General features: G+C 41.6%; 1 protein-coding gene across 1 annotated transcript in view; it reads right to left on the bottom strand.

The window, feature by feature from the left end:
* CEP192 (centrosomal protein 192) overlaps positions 1-19,285 on the bottom strand; it is a 185,828-nt gene extending 166,543 nt beyond the window's left edge. Inside the window, exons 1-5 of the mRNA XM_065398324.1 lie at positions 19,251-19,285; positions 18,364-18,441; positions 16,126-16,311; positions 9,779-9,904; positions 1,573-1,730 (exon numbers count right to left, since the gene is read on the bottom strand). Of these exons, the coding sequence (XP_065254396.1) occupies positions 1,573-1,730; positions 9,779-9,904; positions 16,126-16,292 (451 nt within the window). The 5' untranslated portion in view covers positions 16,293-16,311; positions 18,364-18,441; positions 19,251-19,285. The remainder of the gene's footprint in view (positions 1-1,572; positions 1,731-9,778; positions 9,905-16,125; positions 16,312-18,363; positions 18,442-19,250) is intronic.
* Positions 19,286-20,414: the final 1,129 nt, after the last annotated feature.

Raw genomic sequence — 20,414 nt, 5'->3', positions numbered from 1 at the left:
ATTTTAGTCCAAGATTACTGCTGAAATTTCAAGAAATCTGTTTTATGTTCAAGAGGAACTATTTTCTAGTTTTATTAGGCCACTAAAGTGGATGCATCTTTTCTAGTCTGATATTTTTATAACTAGCTAGTATTTCCCATTGAATGGAGAAACAGGAATATAGGAGAGAGACCTCACTATTGATGCATAAAATATTTATTATTAAAAATAATATTGTTTTACAGTGCAATTAATCATAATTTTTTAATCATTTGACAGCCCTATTGAAAATATAACAATATCTGTGTATATTCTAGTTACGTTGTAAAACATTCAGACTGGCTAAAGAAACTGCAGGAGTTTTCTGCTTTGTGTCCCCAAGAACAAGCAAATTTCACTAAGATTTCCCTACTTACCTCTAAAAGAGTTTATATAAATTCAAAAAAGTCTGTATTTTAAACTATTTATTTTATACTATGTTTTGAAAAATGGATGTAAGCTTGGTTGTTGTAACTGGTGCTTTATATAGAATATTTGATGGAAGCTTTAATTGTAAAGACCAACTGGTAAGCACAAAAAAGACTTCAGAGAAAAGTAACACTGAAGCTCTTTATCAAACCATAAAAATATAGGGATAAAGTGCTCCTAATAAGAGCTGGCCTACCATTTCTTGCTGCTCTAAACTAAATAAATATTTTTAATAGTTTATAAAATAAAATTACTTGACTTCTAACAATTTAAAGTTATCCTTTTCTACCCCCACAGGACTTCAGCAGCTATGAAGAATGTAAATTTTCTCTCAGTTTTTTGTGGGGTTTTGTTTCGGTTTTCTATCTCTTTTTTTTTTTTTTTTGGGGGGGGGGGGGGGAGGGGGGGGTTGGACAGGGAACCAAAGTACAAATAGAGCATTTTATGGAGTCCCTGGGGTTTCCTAATATTTGCACTCAAATATTGGAAAGCTATTTTAATAAAATACTGACAACATTTTTTTAAGATCAGGTTACTTATTACTATCTTGCTTCCCCTTAACTCTCTATTCTTATTTCACGGCAGCATGATTTTAGCAGCTGGTATTCCAAACCACTGGAGTTAGGTATTAATGTATCATGTCATTTGAAAACTAGACTAAATGTTTTTAGACGATATAAAGCAAGATCTAGAAGTCAGTGCAACTGAAGGTAATGGTCACTGAATTCATATCAGAGTGGAAGAGGAAAAAGGAAAGATGCTAATAAAAATATGATTTTGTGGTTTCATACCTGATAAATAAGTGATGTATACCACTGGAATACTGAAACCCACAATTTTCCAGTAGTGTTCAGGATTAGTTTCTAGTTTACCATTTGTAAGACATCAGACCGGAGATTTGTCACTGGCCCCCTAGTCTTGCTTTTCTTTTTTACCACAGATTTAGACTTAATATAACAAGTCCCAGACCAAAGACTAATTGATTTGTAGAGAATGGAAACTGAATTAAAGATTTCCAGTAGAGAAGAGCTATTCTTATTTATGTTATACCAAAACAAAATACACCAGAACAAAGATGTAAGTACATTGGACCACTAAGTGCAAGAATTTCTAAAAGTTAAATACCTTCCAAGTGTTCAATTGGTAATATGTCAAACAAGGTATCTTGACTGAGACTTGAACACTCAGCGATGGCATTCTGGTTGTGCCCTCTTTGTATTAAGTTGGACTCTTTCAAGCCATCAGAAACAGGTTGAGCTTCTGTAATTAGTGTAGTAACTCCCCTAGAAAAATAAATAAATTTAGTGACACTTTACTTGAGCCAAAATTTGATCACAATCAGTATACAATTTCTCTTACTTTGTGGACATATAAGTGTGTCTTTATTCTCTTTATAACCCAGAGTACAAACACTGCTGTCTAACCTAGCCCTGATATATTTAAAGATTGTTATAAAATGGCGAGAAATATCTGCTACCTATTAAAAGAATACTGAACTTTAAAAATCTAGTCACTTCCAAAGTAGTAGTTCAAAGTACTACTTGTCACTGAGTCTCCGCTAACAATTTGTGGTTTTGACAAATAGGAAAATGTATTACAAGTGTTTCTCTTTACTGTTGCTGTGTGAAAAACAAACAGCCTGGCTACACAAAACACTATTAAATGCTCAAAATAATTAAAATAAAGAGGTATTTATTCCGTTAGTCTTTCAGATATAGTATTAGGTTTTAATTTAAGGGTTAAATAACATTCCCCTATCCCAATTTCAAATTACCCTCTTGCTTCTGGTTATCAGGTAGAAGCCTTTAGGCCTAAGTCTTGTCAAAGACTGCCTACACCAGTCAAAGTGCACACAAATCACCACTACTGCACCTCCATCAGTGGCATCAACAGTTACTACTGAGGGAATTCTGCACCAAAAAAAACTAAAAATTATGTGCCACAAAATTATGTGCACAATATTTTAAAATTCTGCAAATTTTATTTGTCAAATAAATGTGGCTCCAGCATGGCAGTGGGGAGCACAGGCCACTGGCTGCATTGATGTGGGAGATCACCCTAAAGCCCCCACTTTCCTCTGGTACAGGGACTTGGCAGTGATGCTGCACCTGACCCTGACACAGGGCATGGGCTCAGCCTGCCCCAGAAACACGCCAGGACCCTGCCCCTCTGCGCCAGGCGCACCAGATATGGGTGGGATCCAAGTGTGGAGGGGCTTGGTGTGGGGGGATCCAGGTGTGGAGAGAGAGGTTTCTGCGTGGGGCAATCTGGGTGCGGGTGGCTCAGTGGGAGATCTGGATGCACAGGGGCTCATTGGGGTTTCTGGGTGCAGGCGCAATGGGACTCGGCAGGGGATCCAGGTGAAGGTGGTTGGAGCTTAGCGAGGGCGTCTGGGTGTAAGAAGATGGGTTCGGCAAAGGGGGTATGGGTTGGGGGAGTGGGGCTTGAAGGGTGGGAGTCCAGGTGCAGCTGGTTGGGATCAGTGGGATTGGGGTCATGGTATGGGGTGCTCGGAGGGCCTGCCATTCCCCTATTCCCTTTTTGTCTCCATCCTCCTCCTTTACTCCCACATTCTCCTCCCCCTGCCCTGTTCCACCCCACTTCCTTCCCCACTGCCTCTTCCCCACACACCTCCTTCCTTCATTTCTCCTTACCCAGCCCCACTGCGGGAACTCACTTTTGCACAGAAAACAGGAAGGCTCCCAGCACACAGAAGGGGAGCAGGACTGGCACTAGGACTCAGGAGGCAGCGTTCAGCTGCAGAGTCAGCGGAACCCAGACACAGCCTTCCTCAGCTGGGCAGCTCAGCACTTGCAGAAATGGGGGAGGGGGAGGGGGAGGCCAGCGGCACGTAACCCCGTGTGCTGCCCTAACAGAGGTGAGGTATGGGGGAGTAATCCCCCCCAAAAAACTGTGCCCGTGGTTATCCCTCTCCTTCCCCCCACCCACGCGGCTTCCCTTTGCTTCCCTGCCATATTCTGCACAGAAGCTCAGTAATTCTGCAAGGGAGGAGGGCATGTTCTACCGTCACACAGTCAAGCAGAATCCCCCCCAGGAGTAAATGGTAGTAGCTGTAGCACAGATTGGTCTCTGCCATTTTTACCACAGTTGTATTTAACAATACTTTGAGCAAGATTATAAAATGAGTTGGTACATATACGATACCCACCTATGCTATTGCTTCCGCTATTTCTACCAGTAACAGCACTACACCTGTTGTACTGATGAAACATTATAGGCATTATTTTTGTCAGAGTGTAGAAAAACCTATTTGAGGTACTTTCTAGGCAATTAACTATATTTACGATGCAACTGAAAATTGTAACAATGTGTGGCCTTCTCTACATATAGAAGTTGCACCAGGATTAACTAAAACCGATTTTAAACCAGTGCAAATCCTTCTACCAGTGTGAGCCTGACTTACAGCAGTTTAACTCTGAACCAATGTGAGCTAAACCAGTAGAAGCCAATGCAAGGTTCTGAACTAGCTTAAAACACAAGTTTAGTTAAATTGGTACAACTCTGTTTACACCACGCTTACGTTTGTGACTTTATTTAAAGTACTATTAGTAGTCTCTATCAAACATTACTAAAATGGAGTTAAGGTTGGAGAGTTAATAATTTATGCGATGCTACATAAACAGGGATGTTGTAATTATCACAAAGCAAACCATTATAAAAATCAGGAAACTTAAAAGAAATCCAAACACGTTAATGTATGAAAATGCAATTAGGGCCCTCAAAACTCCACCCCGTCACAGGTTCTTCAAGCTTCCCATATACACTTAAAACTCACTGAAATCCTATGCATAGGATACATTTGAATTTTTTTTTTCCTTTATAAGGATTAATGGTCTTTTTTCCTTCAGCCAAAGACTTAATTCTGATGTATCGCGATACCGTGAATCAAAAAATGTTGATATCTGCTTTGTCTTTGAAAACCTACTTCATCTATTTCGAGTCCACAAACACTAAAATGTTTAATCATCAGCATATGTTTTGGCATGGTGTCACTAAAGAGCAGAGTTAAGGTTTTTACTGAAGAAGAATTACCGGGCCGGGGAGGAGGGGCAGGAAATGACCATTAAAACCTTGTCCAAAGCTACTCAAACGTAACCTGTGCACAAGATCTGAGCAAGATTTTATGAAATGGCAAAAACCTTTGTGAATGCCAAGTTAAAGTTGACTGGTGATAGCTTGTGCTCTTTGCAGAGTTCAGTAAAATAAACTTGTGAAAACCAGGAAATACAGAGTTACAGAACATGCCCGGGCACCCTTAACTGTGCCCCCTGGAACTAGCAATAGCCACCTGGAATCATATGAATGCAATCCAGCTGCATTCACATTAGGTAGGTGTAGCTGCACTGAATGGTGGAGGAATAAGACAGAGCAGATTGAAAGCTGACCTGAAGTGATGGGAGGTTGTGGCCTTCTGGAGGTGAGAGTGCCCATCTCCCTTACCCCTGTGTGTGATCAAAGAAAATAAGAGCATGTGTACCGTGGGAGACGAAGTATGCCTCATTTAATTGCTGCAGTGTGTAGGCTGTGTCAGCAGCAGGGCATAGTGGTCTTCTTGCCCTGGGGATTGTCCATAGTTAGATAGGAAACGAGTGCGGTCTTAGTTAAGTGAAGGTCGACAAGGCTGAAGGGGTTGTAAGAGGGATTGATGGAATTGCAAAATTTAATAGATGTGTATGACTGCAGGGAGGAGCTAAGTGTATGAGTGTAAGGAGCTCCTGCTCAGGAGAGAGCAAAGGCAGAGAGCAAGTATGTGTTAGACATACTAGGATATTGCTCAAAAGAAGGCACAGTTAAAGTTCTGTGGGCGCATACGTTAACTTTGTATTCCCTGATTTTCACAACTTTTGAGTCTTGCTGAATTTGATGTTCTGGAAGGGAATGAGCTATCACCAGGCAACCATAACGGTGAATTAACAAGGTTTGGTTATTTAAAAAAAAAAAAAAAAAACCAACACCAAACAGAAAGAAGTGCTACTGGCAGTAGTTGGTGGTAATCTAGGCAGTTATAATTATAATCTAGGTGTGCAGTTCAGATGGTCCTGTGGCCAAGTAATAATATCTAGTTCTTACAATGCAGTCTTTCATCAGTAGATCTCAAAAAAGGGAAACTTTCCCCTTACAGAGATGGGGAAACTGAGGCACGGAGCGGTGAAGTGACTTGGCCAAAGTTACCCAGAAGCACAGTGGCAGAGCCAGAAATAGAGCCCAAGTTTCTTTGATTGTTCTCTACAGTAGGCCACCCTGTTATGTGATTCCTAAGTGTACCCCCTACCTCTGTATGCTCTGTTGTACTGAAATGTAGATAACAGTCTTGCTTTAAAACCTTTGGAGTCTAACTTCTAACAGAGCCAATAAGAGAAGTCTCAGACATGGTCTATATCCCAAGAACTGGACAGTTTTATTACCTGATGGTTACAGTAACTAAGCATATGAAAGAAGACTGGTCTCTCTCCTCCCCCTATTTCCCTCAAAACACACACACACACACACACACCCTGCCATCATTTCCAGCTCATCCTCCTGTTCCTGTCCCATTAAGTACTTAGCATTTTAGAAGCCAGGTATTCACAAAGCAAGTCTGGAGAATCTGTGAACTTAAAAAAAATGTTTTTGTTGCATCCTGCATCTCAGGAACCTCTTGCTCAAATGATCCCAAATTTGCATCACTAACTACACCCTGCATCTTCAAAAGGCGCAGCAAATTTCAAGACAACTCAGATACATCTTAGAGTTTTGGAATATTTAGAAACATTGTCCTTTATACAGAAAAAAACTTTTCAATCTTAAGTGTAGCAGAGCTGGCATTCCACCATAACTATGGCCCTACTTGAATAGTGGGATAATTGTCAAATAATTGCAGCTGAGTTGCGGACAAGACATGGAAAATCATAGAAAAGTAATAACATATTTATTACAGAAGACCTTCAGAGTTACAAATACCAGTGTTATGAACTGACCAGTCAACCACACACTTAATTTGGAACTGGAAGTACGCAATCAAGCAGCAGCAGAGACACCCCCCCCCCCCCAAAAAAAGCAGATACAGTAAAGCACTGTGTTAAACGTAAACTAGTACAAAAATAAAGGGAAAGTTTAAAAAAAGATTTGACATGGTAAGGAAACTGTTTCTGTGCCTGTTTCATTTAAATTAAGATGGTTAAAAGCAGCATTATTCTTCTGAATAGTAAAGTTTCAAAGCTGTATTAAATCAATGTTCAGTTGTAAACTTCTGAAAGAACCACCATAACATTTTGTTCAGTTACGAACATTTCAGAGTTAGGAACTGTCCTGAGGTGTTAGTAATTCTGAGGTTCTACTGTAATTGCAGTAATTTGGAAAAGCCAGAAAAGACCTATTTGTTTAAGAAAAACTTGCTGGAACAATTTCAACACTCAAGTATTACGTTATGCCTGCTATTTTTTTTTTTTTTTTTTTTGATACCCAGACATTTTGCTGCAACTCTATTACAGTCATTAATGCCTGGGGACGGCAGCAGGATTCGCGACACCAGCCGCTCGGGTCCAGCAGCGAGACTCAGGTCGCCAACCACCCAGCTGACAAAATTGTAGTGGATGCTTAATATTGCAGGATCTGTAATTTCCACAATATCACAAATTAAGTAGGGCCTTAACCATAACATATATTAAAATTAATCATTAATAACTGCTTTGCTGCGTGCAGATTCCCCAGCAAAGGATAATCCTGAAAATATAAGAAGCTCTGAGTGGTGTCAAGTGGCCCATTCATCTCAATAAGATGCTCTCAGCTGAGTGAGACCATTGGATGGAAATGGATACACTTGAAACAACAGCCCTAATATGTGTGAAGTGTTCTATTCATGTCAATGGGTGTTCCCATCCCCTCCTCACCAGTGCTGGAGAGCCTGTGATATGGATCAAGCATGCCCATTCTCAACTCTTTGCCTCAGTGTCAGCAGTGTTCTTGGTACTTATGCCAGTTCTCTGCTTCACACCCAGATGGCAGGGCTTCCCCTGACCCAGGCACATATAGCAGTCAAGGACCCAGTTGCCAGCTCATGTGAGGGGGCAGGAGGTCAAACCCCTATAGATGGGCAGGGGCCTCTACAAATCCTGCCACACACAAGATAAGGAGAGGTGATCAGATACCCCTGGAAGGGAAAATCCCCCCCATATATCAGCTCACATGAGAGGAAATGACAATGGGGGATTAGACCCCCCCAGGGCCTGGCAACCCCCAGATACTGGCTCATGCACAAAGACAGAGAGAGGCAGCCCCCTTGCTCTTCTCCTCACCCCAGATCCCAGAACACACATGGGAGAAGAACCTAGTGCTGACAGGCACCCCTGCCTCTATTCTCCCAGTCCCCCTATAACTCACCCCATTTTCCTCAGGTGTCCTCCCACTCTACCACTTAGCCCCATCATCTCCATCATCTGACCCCCCACAAGCCTCTCCTATCCACCCACCACCATTTATCCCTCCTCCCCTCACTGTATCATAAACTCATCTCCTCCTATTCCCACTTACTCTTCCACCTCCAATCACCATCCCTTTCCAATGAGCATTTGTTCTTTTCAAAAGCAGTTTCAGTGCCTTCTATAGACTCTGCTGTCATCAGATTACAATTCCCCAAAATAAAAAAAATCCTATATTGCTACAATCTGCCTCTGATTTTTCCCACCCTTCAGATTTCTACACCTAGGCTTGGATTTGAACTCTCCATGACTGGATGTTGCTCAGGTTCCATGGCTTAAACATTCCTCCTTGAGTTACTCAGCTCCTGTAAATCATAACTAACTTTCAACCCCCTTTGCCTCTCTGCACATGTACAGTCTAACAGGTTTGGGGCAAGAGCTTTAGGACTGGGGGACCAAACTCTCTTGCTAACAATATTTTAATCTGATTTCCCCCAAAGAGCTAGTGGTGGGGTAACTCTCTGGTGGGGTAACTCTCGAGCAACTGAGACCCTGGTGCGATCCCTGTGTATACAAGAGATGCCAAAATATGTCAACTTTAAAGAAAAGCTAGGTGTTTTTCCCCACCCAGGAGGCTGTCTCTCAGGAACCCCTTGATCAAATAGCCCCAAATTTGGGTAATTAATCAAAGCCTACCTCCCCCATGAGAGACACCAAATTTCAAGGCAATCTGAGTAACCATATGGATTTTAGAGCATTCATGCCTGGTCTACACCTAAAATTTAGGTTGACCTAGCTCCATTGCTCAGGGATGTGAATTTTTCACATCTGTCAGAGGCGGTAAAGTCGAACTAGCTACCACCTGTTGGAGGAGTGGATTAATTATGGTGATGGAAAAACCTCTTGCATTGCTGTGAAAAGTGTCTACACTACAGCTGTGCTGCTATAGCATTTGTATTATTCTGTTACTGCAATTATTAGCGGCAAAAAGAGGTCTGACACAGGGTACCAAATTTCTCAAGAGGCCTACTTTTAATTTTATTTCTTAAACTAAATAAGAGATTTACTTGGAATTCTCAGAAAATTTATTCTGTATTCAAAGTAAATTATGTACTCTCTTGAAAATTACACGCTTCATACTTAAGAGATTGAATCCCTGCTTTAAGTTAAAAACTCCATCTCAACCATGGAGTTGCTACTGAGGCTTTTATAATCTGCTCACAACCCATGTAAGTTCTTGTTAAGATACCAAGAAGCAGTGATTTCCCACTTCTGTGTTCTGCAGAATATTGACTGTTAGACAAGATATTCATAAGCTATTTCTTCTGAAGTCACTTCACACAGTTTGAAAACCTGTAAAAGTTATATTTGCTTGCACTTATGATTTAATGGTGATTACCAATTCACAAACTACTCTATGAACCTCACATGCATGGCACTGGAGCTCTACCTAGAAAGCTTATAGAATCCTGTAGCAAGACTACAGAGAATTAATTGAAATATTTGCACAAACTATAATGAAGGAAATATCTCCAGAGCAAAAACTGTTTTGAAATGGGCACAAGTAATAAGGAGCCCCAGTTTTATGAAGTTATCCAGCAGATGAAAAAAAATTAAAGAACCACTGAACTAGAATTAAGCTCTAATAACTTCACTGTCTTCAGACATTCCTTTTAAAGCAAGTATATTCCTCAGATCTTGGATTTAAGCAACAAATTTTAATGAATCATGAAAAACTCTATAAATTGTGATAAGTAGGAGCAAAATAAAGCATTTAACTGCAGCCAATACTGTTATTTCATAAAGAAAAAACAATTCAGAGTAAAGTCATTGATACGTACAATTATAACAGAATTTGCTATAATTAATTTTTCCAATCTTTTTTAAAAGGATTAAACAGCAATATCACTTACAAGTCACCCTGAAAGCTGAGAGCTAACTTCCCCCTTGGCTCCGAAGCAGACTGACCACTATGAGAAGATGCTGATGGCAGTGAAAATCTCCCTTCTTCTAGATAAGAAGCTTGAATATCAGAAAGCCTGTTGGGAAAAAAAACAATAATTTTAACTGTTCAAATTTGCATCTTTTCAATTCTTGAAAGAGTTAATAAAAATAAACCTAACAAGCATGCATACCTCATCTATTCTAAGTGGATGATCCTGAATAACTGAAAACTGTTTTTTAATTAGTATATCTGGTTTTGCAAGTATATATTAGGTGGTGAATGAGGGAGCTGTATAGTTTTTTTTCCCTCCTTTATAAATATTGTATGCCCTTCAGGTTACCTGTTTGATATTAAGCTGCCTAATGCCAAAGGTAAATCAAAGGAGGCTGTAAAGAGGGGAAACAGGGATAGCTCAGTGGTTTGAGCATTGGCCTGCTAAACCCAGGGTTGCGAGTTCAATCCTTGAGGGGGCCATTTAGGGAACTGGGGTAAAAATCTGTCTAGGGATTGGTCCTGCTTTGAGCAGGGGGTTGGACTAGATAACCTCCTGAGGTCCCTTCCAACCTTGATATTCTAGGATTCTAACAAAGCAATGGCAAAGGTGAGGCTCCTTGAAGAAACAATGGGGGTGGGGAGGTGAGTTATCAATTGGGGATTGTCCCGTCTGGCTCTTTCCAAGCTAGAATGGTTTACTTTTCCCAAGACTGAGCCTAGGATCAAAAACTTCAAAGAGCCTAGAAAAGGAAGGAAGGGTTCAGTGAGTGGCCAGAAACTTCTTAGGGTATCAGTGAAAGCCAACAAGCTGGCAAGGAGCTACACAAAGACAGGGAGACAGATGCTGTGAGCAGGAAAGGCTGCTTCTCCCTGCCAGAGATGAAGTTAGCTAGCTAGGCTGAAGAGAATTTACAAATGGAAAGGAAAGCTGAAGGTGCAAGACTGACCCATGAGTGTAGGCATTTTATTGTTTTGGGTTTTTTAACTCTTTGCTCCATGTGCTTTGTACCTTTGAGGAATCAATAATGCTTTGAAGAAGCTGTTTCTGTGTCACTGCAAACATATACAGTCACATGCTCTCAAAGGGAAACTCTTACAGGTGTCAAAACAAATTGGGCCTGTGTCACTAAATGTTGGGAACCATGGGTCTGGAGAGCACAGATCCAGTCTAAGAGTGTGTGGAACCCACAGTGCAACAAGGCAGGCCTGTCATCTGTGGGATGCACTCAAGGAGCTCTCAGAGTGGTAGCCGTGTTAGTCTGTATCAGCAAAAATAACAAGGAGTACTTGTGGCACCTTAGAGACTAACAAATTTATTTGGGCATAAGCTTTCATGGGCTAAAACCCACTTCATCAGACTTTAAATGCCTTCTAGAATCATTTGAACTTTATTAATGAAAATCAATTCTGAAATAATTAAGTGTTGCCATCTCAATATTTGAGGTGGCTGATTTGACTTCTCTCATTTGGAATGGAAAATGATCTTGGCGGATGAGATTTAGATGACAGGGCATAAGGTTCATTTCTTGCTAATGGCTATTTACATTTAGGGACTTGTTAGAGCAGAGCTCCTCCAAGGGAGGGTGCAAGTTCCTTGTTTCTCCAAACCCATTTGCGATCAACTAGATTTCATCTTTCAAGAACAGTGAACGGATTAAAGATCATTTTATTTTTTTCTTGGTGGAACAGAGAAGAGGTATTTCAGAGGCTCTCCTTCCCTTCCTCCTGATTCTGTACACTATTCAAGCACTTAATACCTATGAGGCCTGCTCATCTTGTTATTTGCATGTATATAGCTCCCACTGAAGTGAACGGAAAATGAGCATGCCTAGCTCAGGGAATAACTGGGCCCTGATAAAGGACAATACTCATCTGGTGCGGGTACAATTCCTTTCTTTCCACCAACTACTGGCCAGCAAATCTCAGTCTTTACTTTCTTCTGTAAATCAGTCAGCAATCACTATATACAGCCATCTGTCGAGCTCCACAGAAGTAGACTAAGTGTGACTTTGGGGAAATACAGTAACTCCTCACTTAACGTTGTAGTTATGTTCCTGAAAAATGCGACTTTAAGCTAAACGATGTTAAGTGAACCCGATTTCCCCATAAGAATTAATGTAAATGGAGGGGGTTAGGTTCCAGGGAAATTTTTTTCACCAGACAAAAAAACTATATATTATATAGATATTCACACAGTATACGTTTTAAACAAACAATTTAATACTGTTCACAGCTATGATGATGATTGTGAAGCTTGGTTGAGGTGGTGAAGTTAGAGGGTGGAAGAGGGAGGGATATTTCCCAGGGAATGCCTTGCTGCTAAATGATGAACTAACACTCAGCTGAGCCCTCAAGGGTTAACACATTGTTGTTAATATAGCCTCTCATCAAGGCAGCCCGAACAGGAGGGAGGGGAGACACCATAGCAGACAGAGACAGACACACACCTTATGTGTGGGAAAGAGAGAGACAGACAGATGCACACTGCCCCTTTAAGTAAGCTGACCCACTCTTAAGTGCATTGTCTTTTTAAGTGGATCAGGAAGTTGAGACAGCTCTCTGTCTCGCTCTGTCAGTGTCCCTTCCCTGCTCTATATGGAGAAGGGGTAAGGAGGGTGCAGAAGTATTTGTGAAGTGAATGAAACACTTTTTCCCATTATCCCAATCTGATAAAGCATTCTCCATCTTTTGTTCCTCAAACTGGATTTCTGTGGTGTTCAACTGGCCCACCAGCAAACAGTACTCAGGACTCAGAGCATCCCTTCCTTGCTCCATTAGGTTTCCATTAGTTCTTACTGCTCTAGTTATGGATTTTAAGACACACAGCATTCTGTGGGACAACAGTTTCCCTTCCTCAGCTTAAGAGCTCTGTTCTAGCATGGCATAAATTTCATGGCAGAGTAGAGAGGCAGCATGAGTTATCTATAGTGTGCTGTCAAACGACTGAAGCCTAGGCGTAGTGTGGAGAGGAGAGCAGAAACAAGACTAGAGACAGGACAGCAACCAGTGTTGGTGGTGTAAGAATATTTAAATATTTTCTGGTTACACTGGTGATGAAGGTGCTCAATAACTCTATATAAGAAAATAATTTAAAGCATGATGTATGTCAAGTTGCGTTGTTTCTTATCGAGTATCTGAATACTACTTTAGCACCACAAAAGGATTGTAGGAATCTAATCCCATATAAAAAGGGATGGCAAAGTACCTAGTTTCATCTTTATTCCCCGTTTAGTCAGGGTTTCATCAGGCTAAATGATGAATTTCCTCTGATTTCCTCTGAGTACTTGTTTGGCAAGAAAAACAAGTGGTTTCATTTACTACAAGTCTATCTATAATTTATGTTGTGTAGCCTTTCAGTTTTTATTTTTGCATTTTATAAATTTAAATTCAAAAAAATTACTGTTATTAGACTGTTATTGGCTGGTAATGTTCACCAAAGAACTGTTCACTATGAGCAACTCTGATCAACTCTGGCAGTTTAGAGAGAAGAAAACAAAAGTGGGATAGAAGTGTTTTCAAACAACTTTCTTGAGCAAACCTAGATGTCTGGCTAGTAAAGGAGTCAGTTAACCAGTTACAGATAATTCTCAGTCACTAGACTAGCAATTATCATACTTCATCGTTATGGCCAGCTACACAGCCAAGAAATAGCTGGTGGAATGGGTCAATATACTACAGGAACTTGCACTCTGTCCATAAGCTATCACATATAGTTGCCAGGAATGTAATGTAGCTCAAATGTCTGACATCTCAGATAAACCCACCGGTTTTTAAAAAAAAAAAAAAAAGGTGCCGCCAGAAACCAAGAGCCAAACAAGACTGGGCTGGAGAACAATATTCTAGGCCAACACAGACTCCTGGACAAGAGAATTATGGGAAAACTACACAACAATTTAATTCTGCAAACTCTGCATCATACTCTCCTGGAAGCGGTAATGCCCAATGATCCCAAACTCAGTTTGACATGTTACATCCATAGAGGAGGCAACAGATTCTATGTGTCATTTGGATAAATTTTAAGGATGGATCATATGCTTTACTCACTACTATACAGGTTTTATCTTTGGTACCAAAATTTGTTTGACCCGAGTCAGTATAGTGTAATAGTCACCTTGAACAAAAAATAATTGTGATCAAAAATACAACAGTAGCTTAAGTATTTCCTAATTGTTTTCACACTATAGTATCGGCTCAAACTACTGTAAGTTAATTGTACATAATTAATCTTTCTGGTTTCAAGAAAAGTACTACAGTACCATTATTCTCAGAATAATTACTAAAATTAATAACTATTGACGTTATGTGCAAGAAATACAGGATGCTCCAGAGTTAGATTACTGTTCAGGTTAAAGGGTATTAACTCAGTATACATTTAAAATTCCAGTTTAAAAACCAAGTTAACATTTTGTAATGAAGCATGGCAACTTAAGTTTTATTTGACAAAATGCTTTATTTTATAGCATGCAGTGTTGTAGCTGTGTTCCTTCCTGGATATTAGAGGCACATGGTAGATGAGGTAATATCTTTTATAGAACCGACTTCTGTTGTGAAAGAGACAAGCTTTTGGGATACAAAGAGCTCTTAAATCTGGGAAAGGTACACAACACCTTCAAAGGACAAGCCAAGGAGTTTAAATTCATAACTTTGCTCAAGACTATTAATATTGGTCTTAAAGACACCAGATGTATGGTTTATTATTTCAACAATCTGTAACCTTAAAGCCCCCCCACCTTTTTTTGTTTGTCCTATGGCTGCAGAGGTGTTAACTGCCCACTTGACACTCTGAATACCTTTCCCAGACCCAAGAAGAGCTCTGTGTAGCTTTAAAGCTTGTCTCTTTCACCATCAGAAGTTGGTCCAATAAAAGATATTACCTCACCTTCCTTATCACTCGTTTTGTGGCAGTGATCAGAAGTTCATTCAGCAACACACTGACATTTTTCAGCACTTCATGAATTCACACCACGTTACAGAAGTATCCAAATAACCCGTTGTGACGTTGTGCAGTCTATATGGTTTTATAAAAACATGATAAGAAGTGAATATAATGTAACTGGGATAGTTTTAGAAAAATATGGTAAAAAGTGAATATAACGTACTGGGATATGCTTCATGCAAAAGGTCTCTTGTAAGGTATCATTACAAAGCTTATAATCTACTGAGTGTGATCATCCGATTTGTATAAATGTACCACTCTTGTATCTAAAACTAGAAATATAAAACATAACTCTGAGGGCCTATTGTAATTATGTAAAGTGTGGGCCATTAATGATGGTTTGGAATCTTGATGACTCCCATTAACAAGGACCATTGTCTGCAGATGACTGTGTTTACCTGTGAGTCTTCCTGTATATGTGTGTGCTGGCAAGTGAGTATTGAAGTCTTGCAGTGACATGTGATCATGTCACCTGAACTGGAATCCATCTTTAACCTGGTGCTTTTCCAGTGAGGGGGGGTGGAAACCCAGAGGGACAAAGGGTTCCCGCCTTATGCAAAAGATATATAAAGGGGTGGAAGAGAACAGAGAGAGAGAGGAGCCATCATGGAGAATCCCCTAGCTAACACCTAAGCTGGAACAAGAGCTGTACCAGGGGAAAGAATTGTGCCCAGGCCTGGAAGGTGTCCAGTCTGAGAAAAGCTTACTGAAGCATCTCTGAGGGTGAGATTATCTGTATTTAGTTTGATTAGGCATAGATTTGCGCATTTTATTTTATTTTGCTTGTGACTTACTTTGTTCTGTCTGTTACTACTTGGAACTACTTAAATCCTACTGTCTGTATTTAATAAAATCACTTTTTATTTAGTAACTTACTCAGAGTATGTATTAATACCTGGGGGAGCAAACAACTGTGCATATCTCTCTATCAGTGTTATAGAGGGCGAACAATTTATGAGTTTACTCTGCATAAGCTTTATGCAGGGTAAAACGGATTTATCTGGGTTTAGACCCCATTGGGAGTTGGGCATCTGAGTGCTAAAGACAAGCACACTCCTGTGAGCTGTTTTTGGATAAACTTGCAGCTTTAGGACAAGTGATTCAGACCCTTGGTCTGTGTTGGAGCCAGACAGGAGTGTCTGACTCAGCAAGACAGGGTGCTGGAGTCCTGAGCTGGCAGGGAAAACAGAAGCAGGGGTAGTCTTTGCACATCGGGTGGCAGCTCCCAAGGGGGTTTCTGTGATCCAACCCGTCACACCCGTTTCAGCTTTCTGAGCAGACAGTATGCAAGAGGAATCATTCTGGAAGATATCAGACACCTCTACCCTTCCCCATAACGCAAGTGTATTTTAGGTTATGAAAGACTATTAGGAGGACAGTCTTACCTATTGTCACAACCTGTTTTATTCCTGGCAACAGTTGAAGCTGCAACAGGTAAGCCAAGGTTTGATGAAATGGTGACATTCTCCAAAATCCCACTGGTATTACTGTTCAGTGAGTTAGCCAAAAAGCTTGGAAACGTCTCATCCGCAATATTTCTGAAGTCTTCCATCCTGCCATACAATAGCACACTGTTTAAAAATGAATTGGAATAAGTCAGTTCAGCATAACAAACAAGAGGATCCTCAAAGAATTGTCACTAAAGTCATGTAAACTCCCATTGGAAGCAACATAGCCAGATTCTTCACACTGCAGATATAGAAAGATTTTATTTTCACAGACCAGGATGCAAGGACTCCAAGTCCAGATACATAACTTTCACAAAAGTAGTCCTGATTCTGAATTATGTACTACAGTTCTTAATTATCCATGGCCTAAAAAGCTACAATTTTAGAGTCATCTCCCTCCATTGTACTAGCACTGAAGCTTCACCAGCACTACTAACAAACAGCATTAGCTTAAACTTATCATCAAGTCGGCAGTGTTACTCCAAAATGTCATCTAGATCACAAAATTAAATGACAAAATCACTGGTGACCAGATTACACTATTACTAGCACCAATGGAGCTGAAGCAGTGCTAGATTTCCCTAAAGTCACCAGTACACACAAGTCCTAAAGGTGGTTTTGCTGACTACCAACAGCAACTGTACTCTTCATATATTTAAAAAAACAAATCTAGCATAGGTATACAGTTGGTTAAAATATTGCATGTATGACAAAAGATGTATTCTTTAAACCAGTGGTTGAGTCCAGAATGGTACGAACACTCACCCAAAGTAAAATAAAAAAAGTCTAAGAGTCTAAGAGACCTCATTGTATGTTTCCTTTGGCTAGACCAAGTTTCACCAAAAAAAGCAATGGACACTTTATCCATTTGTTAGTCTTCAAGCCAATCTGCTTCTAAGTCCAAATAAAACCATTGTTTTTAAAAAGTCACATTTTTAAATTTTATACCTACTGTAGTTAATACACAACATTGTCAGAACTGAAAGGAATTACAGAATGCTAGTGAAAACATGCATTTGACAGCTTTGAATATAATCAGTTTCATCATTACTTTTTATAGTCAATGTCACCTATGCAGAAAAGCCCTCATAAAATTTCAACAAGGGAGCAGAAAACATTCACTTTAAAGTTTCAGGTATGTTATTTAAAGGGTGCTTTATCAAATAAGTGTTTGGGAGATTTAACTCAATTTCAACAAAGAGTCCTGTGGCACCTTATAGACTAACAGATGTATTGGAGCATAAGCTTTCGTGGGTGAATACCCGTCTGACGAAGTGGGTATTCACCCACGAAAGCTTATGCTCCAATACATCTGTTAGTCTATAAGGTGCCACAGGACTCTTTGTTGCTTTTTACAGATCCAGACTAACACGGCTACCCCTCTGATACTTAACTCAATTTCAAAAAATTTCAAATTCACAACCACTAAAATAAAACATTTAGAGTACCCAATTAAAGTAAAAAGCTAGTTTCCTTGTGCTTCTCTCCCCTTCACTGTTCAGTGCACTCCATCTCCATCCAAGATCTTTAACACTATATTAATAAAGTCTTTAAAAAAACAAAATCAATAAAAGATAGTAAGACTGGTGATTTTTTCAAGGTGCATAGAACACACCTTGAGTAGTGTACTCAGTTAAAGCTACAAAATCAGCCTGTTATTTAAGGTAAGAAAATAACTATCTGTAGACTATTATCCAACAGGATCATATTTTGGCACTGGAACAGGTACTGAAGTTTACCTGGGAAGCCACTAAAGACCAATTTTACTACTACCCAAAAGCAGCATGGTGGGACAAGAAGAAGTCAGCTTGGACTTTCTAAGTAGGATAATCTCAAAATGCCAACAGCAACTGATAGTAAATTTACTAGACTGTGACAGGTGCCACAGAAGAGATTGACTGAAAGCAGAACATATCCTGATTAAGCAACATCTGAATATAAAAGCAAATCAACTGCATTTACAATAACATAAGTAACTTGTTGCCGCTCCCTGTTTGTTTCTGATTTTAAAAAAAATCTAGACAATACACTGGACATATCCTTTACTGACATAAGCACAACTATAGCTACAAACTTATTTAAACGTCTTCCTTCAAGTCTTTGGAAGAAGGCTTTTTTTTTTTTTTTTTTTTTAAAGAGACATTAACTCCAAGTTAGAGCCCTCAGGTGCCTGACCTGTATTTAGCTTGTAAAGTTGCTTGGAGCAGACAGCATCTTCCTCTGTTTCTACAGGCCTCAAGCACCCGAAGGATCCTATAAAAAAAAAAAAACACTATGTAAAGCATCACCTTCATTAAACGTCATTAAACTTGCTGAATCAGAGGCGAAGGTCCAGGATGATCCCAGCGATGGGCACTTAGAAATTAGGCTCCCCCACAACACACTCCTCCCTCTGGTCCAGTCCATAGCCAGGAAGCTCACAGGCACCACAAGGAGCAGGTTTCACACCCCTTGGCCTTGCTGACTCCCCGCACAGGGGACGGGATAGGTTATGGAGCAAGGAAGCAGTTGGAGCGAGGGCTCACCTGCACAGCCCAATGATCTCGGCACCGCTCGGAGTGTGGACACGCTCGCTCCGGAATAAGGACGCCCTTTCCTGGGTTAGCTCGCATCACTTGGCCCATTCAATAGCCAGCCACAGGCTATAGCCGAGTCCGTCCTTCCACACACACCCTCACGCCACCAGCCCCAGAGACGGTCCCGGGCAGCGGGGCAGGGACACGGGAGTCCTGCGGAGCTGGGGCAGGAGCCTCCCTGCGGGGGCGCTATTCACTCGCGGGGTCCGGGACACAGCTTCCCTCGGACAGCTGGGGGAGCGGGGCAGAGAGCGAGCCTTACTCCCCCCACTCCCCACACACCTGACTGCCCGGCCCTGCCGCGTGTGCCTGGGGCGGGGGAGCCAACACGGCGAGGGGGAAAAGAAGCAGCCGGGACCCGACACCGGCACAGGGCAGAGACAGGAGCAGCCTGGCCACCCAACCGCCACAACTTCAAACCGCCGCTCAGCTTCCCTCCGCCTCCTCCCGCAGGCGCCGCGCGCGCTCGCTCGCTAGCTCACTCACCAGCCCCAGCGCAGAAGGCGGGCGCTGCAGCCGCTCCGCCGGATTTGTGCGCGAGACACCCAGCGCCGCCCGCGGCTGCAGCGCGAGATCCTCCCCCCAGGGCGCGCGGACGTACGTGCGCACGCTCCCACCAGGCTCTGCGACTCTTTCTCTCCCCTCCGGGGGCGCGCATTCGTCGCGCCAGGCTGCCCGTGCTGGTCCGGGGGCTGGACCAAAGGAACCGAAAAAAAAAAAAAAAAGCGGGAGCTGGCAATTGGCATTGGGCAGCTCCGGTTAAAAATAAAAGCCTGGACTAGGTTTCTGATTGGGGGAGAGAGGCATGACGTAACTAACCTCCTCCCCCGGCTGCTGTGAGTGACACCAGCCCAGCCCAGCCCCTGTCGGGGGAGGGGAGGGAGAGACTTGAGCCCACACCTCTTCGCTAATGGGTGAGGGCCGGGGGGCAGCTTCAGCGATTGTGGGCAAGTCAGGGAGCTGATGCGCTGAGGTGCAGTCTGAGCTCCCGCTGACTTTCATTGAGAGCCTTTTGCCGCCCAGCCCTGTGCAGAGCTGAGACCGGGTGACTGCAGGGAATGCCTAGCCCCTCTCAAGGGCTCCTGAGAAGCAATGTGGGCCTTCATGTGAGGCTGAGGTCAAGCAGGGGGCCCTACCCTTTCTGCGTTCCCTGAGAGCCTAGCATGTGAAGCATAAGTTAGGTTGCCCTATGTACAGCTTCTGAGTTCCTGCTGGGAGCAGTTGTTATGACACATGGTACTTTATTAAATACACTTCTAGAGCTGTCTAGTTGCACCTGCTGTATTAGTGACCCAGTTGTGTGAAATAGTTGTTTTGGGATACCATAGATACCGTGTGAATCACAGGATGGGCCAGAATTAACACACATTGCAGATGGCCAACCTGCATACCTGATCGTGATCTAAAAGCTAAAAAACAAAATTTCCACACACAATTCAACAGTATGCATAGAACAAGCACGCAAAAACATCTTATCTGAGACCCTGAGCCTGCAATAAGTTTATTTTGCATTAACATTAAAATTAACAGTAAAAGAAAGTTATGGGGGTAAATGTTTCAAATATCTTATTGTATGCACATAAACATTTCATGACTATCAAAATACTGATATTAAACATCCCAGACTTTTAAAGGAGATATTTCTAACAT

Source organism: Emys orbicularis, chromosome 2 (assembly GCF_028017835.1).
Source record: "Emys orbicularis isolate rEmyOrb1 chromosome 2, rEmyOrb1.hap1, whole genome shotgun sequence".
Taxonomy (NCBI): Eukaryota; Metazoa; Chordata; order Testudines; family Emydidae; genus Emys; species Emys orbicularis.
The sequence above is the reverse complement of the archived record's forward strand: the minus strand, read 5'-3'. Positions and strand labels throughout refer to the sequence as shown.